General features: G+C 39.0%; 1 protein-coding gene across 4 annotated transcripts in view; it reads right to left on the bottom strand.

The window, feature by feature from the left end:
- Positions 1-940: 940 nt before the first annotated feature.
- The window catches only part of MFSD6 (major facilitator superfamily domain containing 6), an 84,821-nt gene continuing 73,605 nt past the window's right edge, over positions 941-12,156 (bottom strand). For 3 of the 4 annotated variants that reach the window (XM_036254119.1, XM_036254120.1, XM_036254121.1), the window contains exon 7: positions 941-3,015. In XM_036254119.1, coding sequence (XP_036110012.1) covers positions 2,764-3,015 — 252 coding nt within the window. In that variant the 3' untranslated portion in view covers positions 941-2,763. Of the gene's footprint in view, positions 3,016-3,175; positions 3,201-12,156 lie in introns of all 4 variants that reach the window. The other variant, XM_036254122.1, reaches the window with a different exon arrangement.

A 12,156-nucleotide genomic window follows, 5' to 3' on the forward strand; every position in this document is an offset into this window, starting at 1 on the left:
GCTCAAATACATAGGCCTACAGTCCATACGTACAGTAATTTTAATTGTAATTGTAATACAGGAGTGTATAACTGACCCAGACAACCGAGGGCACATCATTTTTACTGTCTCAATCAACTTTTTAATGAATATATTTGAAAAACTGCGATAGAGTGAAGCCACGAAAGTCGAAGTGTGAAGTGGTGAGGGATGACTGTAATCTCATCAGCACCTAACAGGCACTCAGTAACTATGGGTGTGGTACCCCTTTTCTTGGATTCAATACTTAACTCCAGATTGGCTGCAAGAAATACTGCTTAAGTAACGGTCCCAGCACCAGCAGCAGCCTCACCCCATCAGTACTGGAGGAACTGCAAATCAGAGGGCTTAGCCAACCATCTGCTTCACGTGGCCAGTAAAGCAGCGTTGTTCTTCCTCTGAATTGTTTAGGCTTTTCAAGAGGCTTACTGGCTAATGGAGCTTTATGCATTTTAACAGTCTATTATTTTACTTAAAGCTTTGAGTAATAGCTTAATAATTAGCAGCTAACCTTTTAGGATCCACATAAGCTCAGCACTTGGGTTGATTTACCTTTTCCTACAATCATAGAGGAAAAAGTATGAAATAAGCCATTAAGGCAGTGATTACCAACTTGGGCTTTGTGACATCCCTGGGTATTTATAGGAAACCTCAAAGAGAGGTTATAAAATTCTCAAATCAAAATTTAACTTGAATTCACTTTACTATGTTTTAAAATGGCACTTGGAGGACAGGAAGAAAGGTCACAAAGCCCACAAACTCATGAAGGTGTCTGCTCTAAAAGGCTGGAAATCACTGCATATTGAACCAGCCCTCACAGATCATGTTTCACAACAAAGGCCTGTTGAATGTGGTCTTACTCGTTACAGAGGAAAGGACTTCTGTTGGGTTAGTCACATCTTTACCATTTAAGAAATACTTTAAAATGATATTTATTTTTATCTCAACATATCAGCTGTGCATTTCCAAAACAGCAGGCTTTTCAAATGAATAAATCAGAACTGTAAACACAAGATACAGTATAAGTTTTTAACTTTCCTACAGTCAGTTTCACAAATCCACATACTGTACATTCATAGGTGAGGTTCAGCCTGTCACACATTTCTTTATTTCTATAATTACATAAGCATAATAAATACATCTGATTTTTAAAGGTCACTTAAAATGAGTCATGATAATTTATAGTACAGTACGTTTCAGTTCAAGTGCAAAAATAACTATTTGCTTAACTCTATTTCTGCTTTTTTGTTGTTTTTAAGCTGTGTTTTGTGGTGCTAGATATCCAAGCGTGGACTTTCTTCTCCCAGATGCAGTTTTAGGCAGAAGTATGTTATCAGGAGAAGCTTGTACTTTACAAATGATCCTGTTTAATCAGGGTCAGAGGGTAAAGTGAGTTGCTCTCTTTTAATTCTGTTCTTGTTTTTCCTCTCTCCTGTGCTCATCCACAGCTATTATACATACTATCATTGACCTTCATTCAGCTAAAGCAGTGTTCCCTTTTCCACAGCCCTCACCCAAGGTTTCCTATTAACCTCAGCTTTCGTTTTTAGCAGCAAGCTTTATGCGGGATTCACCCAGCCATTGTTCTGACAGTATTTGTAATATTTACAGTAGCATATGCATGTCTAAACTGTCCAGTGTCTGACTGTGTCTTCATGGGAAAGAATAGACTGAGATTTGTTTCTTCAGTCATTGGAAAGTAGAGTTCTTATTCCTGTCATTTCCATTCCTGGTTTCCTATTCACCACCCTTTCCCCCTCACCAAAAACAAAGCAACAACTGACCCATTATGTAACTTTTAAAAATTGTATCCCTCCCCCAGGCACTTAAATCTTATACTGTTATTTGTAAATAGTACTGCTTATTTAAAGAAACCCTTGTGAATTAAGTGATTTTTAAAAAATTCCATCAGCTGAGTAGAGCCTGAATCACTAAAAAAGTGTAAATAGTGATAGAGGCTATTTACAGTATCAATGTATTTAGTAAACCCTTGTCTATCAGGCCACAGGATACTGAGTTGGTTGGTTTATTTGGAATATTCCCTCCTCTGGTCATAAAGCCCATTTAAAACAAAAGGCATTTAAAGCTCAGCTTAACTTGCAGTAGTCAATAATAGCTTTTGCTCCAAGGATTGACTATTTTTATTATATACCATACTTATATAAAAATATATTTGCTAGAGATATGCCAAGTTTCTGGTGAAACATCCTTTTTTTAGACAAAAGCATATATGCCACTAACTTTTATCTGCTTACTGTATTTTTTAAATCATACAATTTTTAAATGGTTCTCTTTAAGAAACAAAATTATAGGTGTATTGTTTCTTCCCAATTTGCATTAAGAACCAAATCATTAGAATAAATAATCAAAAGAGGGAAATTATATCAGCACTCACCTTGAAACACTTTCTTTCCCTCCACTTACTTAGTGTAACTGCTGGTTTCAGCTCCTACTGACCTGGCAGGGAAGTCCTGTAGTCCTTAACCCACCAAAGAATGGAAAGTCCTCACTGAACTCCATGTCCCTTCTGTGATTCCACTGGGATTATGGAAGTTGAATTGTTTCTGCCAATATGTACTGTAGCTATTATGTGTGTGTGTTTCCATGTTGATGTGTTCAGATACTCAGAAGCATATGTGGTGCAATGCTCCTCAAGGTGAAGCATGTGCTGGATTCGGGACGCCTCTCCCTCCTTCCTGGCAGAGGTGCCCAGGTCCATGCAGGGTGTGAGATGAGCAAGACCCCTCAATGTTCCCCAGCGTCAGGCTGAGCCTTCTGGTCCTCACTCTCCTTTGCATTCTGGTCCTCACTCTCCTTTGCATTCTGGTCCTCACTCTCCTCTGCATGCGGATCCACACTGGGGTGAGTGGAGCTGCTCTGCGTCTGAGATGATGCTGTTTGAGGGGATGTCTGGTTTCTGGATGAGTCAGAGTGAATCTCACGTGGGACAGGCCGGGCTCCACCAGCTGGAGAATCTCCCCGATTCTTACTGGTCCCCTGGAAGGAAATCAGGAGATTGCTCATGGTCAGTGCTAGCAAACTAATCCAACACCTTTTACATATGCTTTCCAGTAAGATACAGGAAACATGAGGAGATCATCCTCAAGTGACCACTTCAGGAAACAAGTAATAGAGGAATAAGGATAGAAAGTCTTACCTTTCATCTCTTTTCCTATGTGCAACTGCCAAAGCCGCATGAAAAACACAAACACTATAAGCAGACGTGTCTTATGGATAAAGGAACATTACTATCAAAATTCCTGTTACTAATAGGAATACAATTTATATCAGCAAATATTTATGGAGCCCCCACCAGCTACTGTGCCAAGTCACTGGGCAAGTGGCATGGACTTGAAACTCAGGCCACTTGCTGAGACCATGGAATTCAGCAGTTGGAAGGCACCTTGTCTTAAAGGAAGTAAGACATTCTCAGCCTCAGATACAGGGCAGAAAAGAATGTTCTGCAATTAAGAGTCCTGTATATATTTGAAATTTAAAAGTATACACTAAAAGTTAAATAAGATAGAACATTCACAAAAAAAAAGGCAATATAAACAAGCAGTGATATAACTGAGTACACACACTCACACTAGCACATCACCCATAGCATGTCGTAAAATGCCACATTGCTACATTTCATTCCACAGTCCTCAATTTTACAAATCAGGACACACTGTTCTTTTTAAAGCAGGTTTTCCTCTGAATTAGTAGTACCTATCACTTCAAATAGCTGAGCACACAAAAAAAGTTTTATTTCAGTGATTGATTCTAAAATGAAAAAAAAAAACTTAATTGCTTCTAAGAATAAACTGAGGAGATTCCAAAATGGTGGCAGAGTGAATGGAAGCTACACAGACCATCTCCCAGGACCAAACTGGAATTACAACTAAAATAAAGACAAATTGTCAAGAAAACGCAACAGAAAATCAGCTTGCAAGGACCATATAACCAGGGACATGGAATTGATCCTAGTATGATTGTGCAGGCATAAGTGGGGACTGGGAGCCCATGGACAGCAGTAGTCTGAGCTGTGAGCAGCACCCTTGGGGTTAAAATCCCAAGCCCACTCCACAGTGCAGAGGACCAGGAGAGAGTGCTAAAATAGCCACAGCCACTCAGCTTGGACTCCGACAGAGGGAGGGCAGACTGGACTGGAACTGTGTGGGGACACTCAGGATTTGGAGGGCGCTCAGAGCTTATACTGAGTTGCAGCCACACAGGATGGTGGCCATCTTACTCCTTCCCAGGGCTCCGGGAAGAGGCAGGAGCCCCTCCCTTGGAGATTTAACCCCACCCAGGTGGGCCACTGAAATGCAAATTGAAGCTCATTAACAACCAGCATCTGCCCTTACGCGGAACACCAGAGGGAGTTTTTCCATTCAACTGAGGAACCGAGGCTCTTCAAGTAACTGCAACTAATAGCCTCCAGGCAAAAAGCTAGAAGATAACTGAACCATTCCTGGGCTTGCAAGTCTACCCAGGAAAGTAAGACTTGACAGTGGTGTTTAACGCGGATCCTCCCACACTCATCCAAACCCAGAAGAAGGAGCCACGAATAGCAGAGCACCAACACCCACAGGGAAAATTTGGCAGGCTACAAAAATCCACTGAGATAGCCAAAATGGGGAAATAGAAATGAATCCCAAATGAAAGAAAAAAAGACCTTTACCAAATGAGATAAATGAAATGCGGTTAAGCAAGTTATCAGAGCTAGAATTCAGAGCCATGATCTTGAGGAAGCTCAACAGCATGAATAAGGACATCAACACCATGAGTAAAGACATACAAACATTGAAAATCAACCAATAGGAAATGAAAAACCACCAAGAAATGAAGAATGACACAGCAGAAATAAAGAACACATCGGAAGGACTAAACAACAGACTAGAGGAAGCTGAGGAGAAGATCAGTGAATTAGAAGACCAGGTAGAAAAAAATCAACCAATCAGAAAATCAAAAGAAAAAAACAATTACAAAACAGGAGGACAGCTTAAGAGAACTGTGGGACAATTGAAAACGTAATTAATATTCACATCATAGGAGTCCCTAAAGAAGAAGAAAATGAGCATGGGTTAGAGAATATATTCAAAAAAATAGTGACAGAAAACTTCCCTAATTTGGTGAAGGCATAAGGCATTCAAGTTAAAGAAGCACAGAGAGCCCCAAGTAAGAAGAACCCAAACAGGCTCACACCAACACACATAGTTATTAAAATGCCAAAAATTAAAGACAGAGGAATTCCAAAATGGCGGCGGAGTGAACAGAAGCAACACATACCATCTCCCAGAACTAAACTGGAATTACAACTATAACACAGACAAATCGACAGGAAAAACCAACAGAAAAGCAGCTTGCGAGGACCATATCACCAGGGACACTGACTCAATCCTGGTAGGCTAGCGAAGGCACGAGATGGGGGCTGGGAGCCTATGGTCAGCAGCTTGGCAGCAGCCTTAGCTGGAAACAGCACCTTAGGGTTATGCTCCCAAGCGGCTCCACAGCGCAGAGCTGGGACAGAAACTAAAAAGCCACAGCCACTCACCTTGGGCTCTGGCAGAGGGAGGGCAGACTGGACAGAACTGTGTCGGGACACTCAGGATTTGGAGGGCACTCAGAGCTTTTGCTGAGTTGCTGCCACGCAGGACGGTGGCCATACTGCTCCTTACCAGGGCTTTGGGGAGAGGCAGCAGTCCCTCCCTCGGAGATCCAACCCCACCCTGTGGGCCACTGAAGTGCTAATTGAAGCTCATTAACAACCAGCATCTGCCCCACCTTCGTGAAATCCCCTTATGCTGAGCACCTGAGGGAGTTTTTCAATCAACTGACAACCCAAAACTTATCAAGTAACCTCAACTGATAGCCTCCAGGCAAAAAGCTAGAGGATAACAGTGCCTTTCCTGGGCTAGCAACTTTAACCAGGAAAGTAAGACTTGACAGTGGTGTTCAACGTGGGTCCTCCCTCACTCATCTAAACCCAAGAGAGGGAGCCACAAACAGCAGAACACCAATACCCAAAGGGAAAATTTGACAGGCTCCAAAGCCCACTGTGATAGCCAAAATGGTGAAACACAGAAACAGAAGCCAAATGAAAGAGAAAGAGACCTCCCCCAAAGATGAGATCAATGTGGAGCAGTTAGGCATGTTAACAGAGCTAGAATTCAGAGCCATGATCTTGAGGAAGCTCAACAGCATGAGTAAGGACATAGAGACGCTGAATAGAAGCCAACTGGAAATTAAAAACCACCAAGAAGAGATCAAAAATGACATATCAGAAATGAAAAACACATTGGAAGGTCTAAAAAGCAGAGTAGAGGAAGCTGAGGACCGGATCAGTGAATTAGAAGACAGGGTAGAAAAAAATCAACCAATCAGAAAACCAAAAGGAAAAAACAATTAAAAAACAGGAAGACAGCTTAAGAGAACTGTGGGACAACTGGAAACGTAATAATATTCGCATCATAGGAGTCCCCGAAGAAGAAGATGAGCAAGGGATAGAGAATATATTCAAAAAAATACTGACAGAAAACTTCCCTAATTTGGTGAAGGAAGAAGGCATTCAAGTTCAAGAAGCACAGAGAGTCCCAAGTAAGAAGAACCCAAACAGGCCCACACCACAAGTAAGTAAAATGCCAAAAATTAAAGACAAAGATAGAATCCTAAAAGCAGCAAGAGATAAGTAACAGGTTACCTACAAAGGAAACCCCATAAGGCTCTCAGCTGACTTCTCACAAGAAACACTACAGGTCAGAAGGGAGTGTCATGAAGTAATCAAGGTCATGAAAAACAAGGATCTGAATCCAAGACTACTCTACCCAGCAAGGCTATCATTCAAAATGGAAGGTCAAATAAAGAGCTTCCCAGACAAAAAAAAAGGCTAAGGGAATACATTACCACCAAACCAGCACTGCAAGAAATGTTAAAAGGACTGCTGTAATTAGCAGGAGAAATGGGAAGAAAAATAGAACCACACTAAACAAAAAATGGCAATAAATAAGTACATATCAATAATCACCTTAAATGTAAATGGACTGAATGCTCCCATAAAAAGACACAGAGTAGCTAATTGGATAAGAAAGCATGACTCATCTATATGTTCTTTACAAGAGACCCACCTCACAGCAAAAGTCTCACATAGGTTGAAAGTGAAGGGAAGCAAACAGAAAGGAAAAAAAAAGCTGGGTAGCAATATTCATATCTGATAAAACAGATTTCAAAATGAAGGCCATAACTAGACACAAAGAAGGCCACTACATAACATTGAAAGGATCTATCCAACAGGAAGATATAACCTTGGTAAACATATATGCACCAAATTAGGAGCACCAAACTATACTAAAAATCTTCTGGAGGACTTCAAAGGAGAAATCGATAGCAATACAATCATAGCAGGGGACTTCAACTCCCCACTGACATCACTGGATAGATCCTCTAGACAAATAATTAGCAAGGAAACAGAGACTCTAAATGAAGCACTAGACCAAATGGATTGAATAGATATCTACAGAGAATTACACCCAAAACTACAGAATTCACATTCTTCTCAAGTGCACATGGGACATTCTCAAAGATAGACCACATGATAAACACAAATTAAGTCTCTAAAGTTCAAGAAGACTGAAATCATATCTAGCATCTTCTCAGATCTCAATGGCATGAAACTAGAAATCAACTGCAACAAGAACACGCAAAGACATTTGAATACATGGAGGCTAAAAAGCATGTTATTAAACAATGAATGGGTTACTGAGGAGATCAAGGAAGAGATTAAAAACTTCCTAGAAACAAATGAAAATGAATGCACAGCAACACAAAATCTATGCATTGTAATGAAAGCAGTTCTGAGAGGGAAGTTCATAGCACTACAGGCCTACCTCAAGAAGCAAGAAAAATTTCTAATATACTATCTAACCTCACACCTTAAAGAATTAAAAACCAAACAAAAATAAAACCCCAGAGCAAGTAGAAGGAAGGAAATAGTAAAGATCAGAGCAGAAATAAATGACATAGAGACCAAAAAATAATAATAATTCAAAGGATCAATGAAACAAATTGCTGGTTTTTCGAAAAGATAAACAAGATGGACGGACCCTTAGCTAGACTCACCAAGAAACAGAGAGAACTAAATTCACAAAATCAGAACTGAAAGAGGAGAAATAATAACTGACACCACAGAAATACAAAGGATCATTAACAAATACTATGACCAACTATTTGGCAACAAATTCGACAATCTAAGCGAAATGGACAAATTTCTAGAAACACACAGTCTCCCAAAACTGGACCGGGAAGAGATAGAAAACTTGAACAGACCAATAACAACTAGGGAAATTGAAGAGGTAATCAAGATTCTCCCAGCAAACAAAAGCCCAGGCCCAGATGGCTTCACGGGGGAGTTCTACTGAACATTCAAAAAAGAACTAACACCCATTCTCCACATTTTTTTTCAAAAAATTCAAGAAGAAGGAAGACTTCCAAACACGTTCTATGAGGCCAGCATAATTCTAATTCCAAAACCAGAAAAAGACACTACAAAGAAAGAAAACTACAGGCCAATATCCCTGATGAACATAGACGCCAAAATCCTGAACAAAATACTAGCAAATCGAATCCAGCAATCCATCAAAAAAATTATTCACCATGACCAAGTGAGATTCATGCCAGGGATGCAAGGCTGGTACAATACTTGTAAATCAATAAACAAAATGAAAGATAAAAACCACATGATCATATCAATAGACACTGAAAAAGCACTGGACAAAATCAAGCATCCATTTCTGATAAAAAAAAACAAAAACGCTCAGCAATGTGGGAATAGGGGGATCGTATCTCTACATAATAAAGTCCATATATGAAAGACCTATAGCCAACATCTTACTCAATGGGCAAAAACTAAAAGCATTTCCCTTAAGAACAGGAACAAAACAGGGATGCCCACTTTTGCCACTTGTATTTAACAAAGTACTGGAAGTTTTAGGCACAGCAATCCGACATGAAGAAAAAATAAAGGTGATCCAAATTGGAAAGGAGGAAGTGAAACTGTCATTATGTGCAGATGACATGATATTACACATAAAAAAAAACCTTAAAGACTCCATCAAAAATGTACTAGACTTAATAAATGAATTTGGCAAACTAGCAGGATACAAAATTAACGTCAAGAAATCAGCGGCATTCTTGATAATCACCAATGATGAACTCACAGAAAGAGAAACTAAGAAAACAATCCCATTTACTATTGTGGCAAAAAATTTAAGATACCTAGGAATAAACTTAACCAAAGAAGTAAAGGACCTATTCACAGAAAACTACAGGTCATTGAAAAATGAAATAGAGAAAGATATAAAAGGTGGAAGCACATACCTTGTTCATGGATTGGAAGAATTAATGTCATTAAAATGTCCATATTACCCAAAGCAATCTATAGATTCAATGCAACCCCCATCAAAATACCAACGACATATTTCACAGAACTAGAACAAATACTTCAAAAGTTCACATGGAACCAAAAAAGACTCCGAATAGCCACAGCAATCTGGAAAAAGAAGGACAAAGTAGGTGGAATCACAATACTGGATATCAGGTTATACTACAAAGCTACTGTAATCAAAACAGCCTGGTACTGGCACAAGAACAGGCATATAGACCAGTGGAACAGAACAGAGAACCCAGAAATTGACCCAAGACATTATGCTCAATTAATATTTGACAAAGGTGGCAAGAGCACACAATGGAGTAAAGACGGCCTCTTTAATAAATGGTGTTGGGAAAATTGGACAGCTAAATGCAAAAAAATGAAACTAGACTATCAACTTATACCAGACACAAAAATCAACTCAAAATGGATAAAAGACTTAAATGTGACTCATGAATCCATAAAAGTCCTAGAAGAAAATGTAGGCAACAAAATTTCGGACATCATATGCAGCAGAATTTTCACTGATACATCACCTAAGGCAACAGAAACAAAGGAAAAAATGAACACAGGGGACTACATCAAACTTAAAAGCTTCTGTACAGCAAAAGAAACCACCATCAAAATAGAAAGGGAACCCACTGTATGGGAGAGCATAATTGCCAATGATGCATTAGATAAGGGGTTAATTTCCAAAATATATAGAGTACTCATACAACTAAACAAAAGGAAGACAAAGAACTCAATTAAAAAATGGTCAGAGGACCTAAAGAGACACCTCTCTAAACAGGACATACAAATGGCCAAGAGACACATGAAAAAATGCTCAATATCACTAATCATCAGAGAGATGTAAATTAAAACAACAATGAGGTATCACCTCATACCTGTCAAAATGGCCGCCATCAACAAATCATTAAACAACAAGTGTTGGCGAGGGTGTGGATAAAAGGGGACTCTAGTACCCTGCTGGTGGAAATGCAGACTGGTGTAGCCACTATGGAAAACACTATGGTGTTACCTCAAAAAATTAAAAATTGAGCTGCCATTTGACCCAGTGATCCCACTTCTAGGAATATACCCTAAGAAGCCTGAAATGCCAATCAGAAAGAATATATGCACCCCCATGTTCATAGCAGCACTATTTACAATAGCTAAGATCTGGAAACAGCCCATGTGTCCATCAGTAGACGAATGGATAAAAAAGCTGTGGTACAATGGAGTACTATGCAGCTGTAAGAAAGAAAGATCTCTCATCCTTTGAGACGATATGGAGGGACCTGGAGAGTATTATCCTAAGCAAAACAAGCCAAGCAGAGAAAGAGAAATATCACATGATCTCATTTATTTGTGGAATATAATGAACATAACAGCCTAAGGAACAGGGTAGACCCAGAGATGTGGAAGTAGGGTACAGACTGACAACCCTCAGAAGTGTGTGAGGGGGAAGAGATAAACCACAGAACTTATATGCATGTATGCATAACCGATGGACATGGACAACAAAGCTGGGGATGGGGTGGGGAGAATGGGGACGAGGTTGTCAATGGAGAAAAAAGAAACATCTGTAAAAATAAATTAATTAAAATAAATAAACTGAGCCTTATCAGCTAGTTTTTATTAACATATAATCTTAACATACCAGAAAAAATTTAATGATACTTAAGCCTCATAGGCTTCTGTGAAAATGAGGATGAGTACCCAAAGTAATGAAAACTCTGTTATTTAAGCAAAAGATATCCTTTTTCCTGCCTCAGTTCTCTGCTTTGTATCTTGTATATGCCCCTCTTCACCGTAATATTCTCCTTCTTGACTAAGCAGAGGATTTGTGTGAATTTATTATCTTAATAAGTAGGGTCATTCATAGACAAGAATGCATTATGGTTACCAGTAAAGAATGAAGTTTGGTTTGAATTATAGAAATATTATATGTTAGTTTACGAAGTCATGATAAAGGTAGTTCAGATTTTCTAAAAAAGGAAGTTACCCAAATTATTCTTTAGTTTTAAGTCTTTCCCCTTTATTTTTTTAATGTGACCTTTGAAACTACTCTAGATACAGAGCTGACATGACACATTAAGTAAAAGGGAGTGACTGACATGAACACAGGGAAGTAGACTCATTACTTTGGCCAAACTGTTCAAAGAAGTCACACTTAATTCATTTTCCAAAGGCAGTACTTAAGCTTTTGTTACATTTACCTACAGTTTTATCAACCTGAGTTGACTTTACTCAGGAGAGAACATACCTCCAAGGACAAGAAAAATCACACTTTAATTTTCATGTGAGGCCACCAGCAAAACTACACTTCCATTGAGTGAAATGTCCTGATCAGACCTATACAGAGGCTCAGTGTATTCATTAATTCATCAGATATTTATTAAGATCCTATTATTTATACTGTGCCTACTAGAATTTTAGAATTACAGAGATTAATGCTCCCCCAAAGCAAGAGACATATATCCTCACTGAAACTGGTATCCATCAATATTGAAATTTTTAAAAAAATATATAAGAAATTTAAAGAAGAATATATTTAGTTTCTTTCTTTCAAGAAGCACACTATCTTCGCTGTGAAGTCTTCCTAAACTCCGTAAGACAGAATTTTCCCTCTATGAGACATTGTATATACCCCTACAATTCACTTGTCACAGAGTACTGAAATTATTTTTCTTTATGTCTGTTTCCCCCATCAGACCTTCCATAGTCTTGTTGAATGAATAACT

The sequence above is a fragment of the Molossus molossus genome, unplaced genomic scaffold, assembly GCF_014108415.1.
Source record: "Molossus molossus isolate mMolMol1 unplaced genomic scaffold, mMolMol1.p scaffold_m16_p_11, whole genome shotgun sequence".
Classification (NCBI taxonomy): domain Eukaryota; kingdom Metazoa; phylum Chordata; class Mammalia; order Chiroptera; family Molossidae; genus Molossus; species Molossus molossus.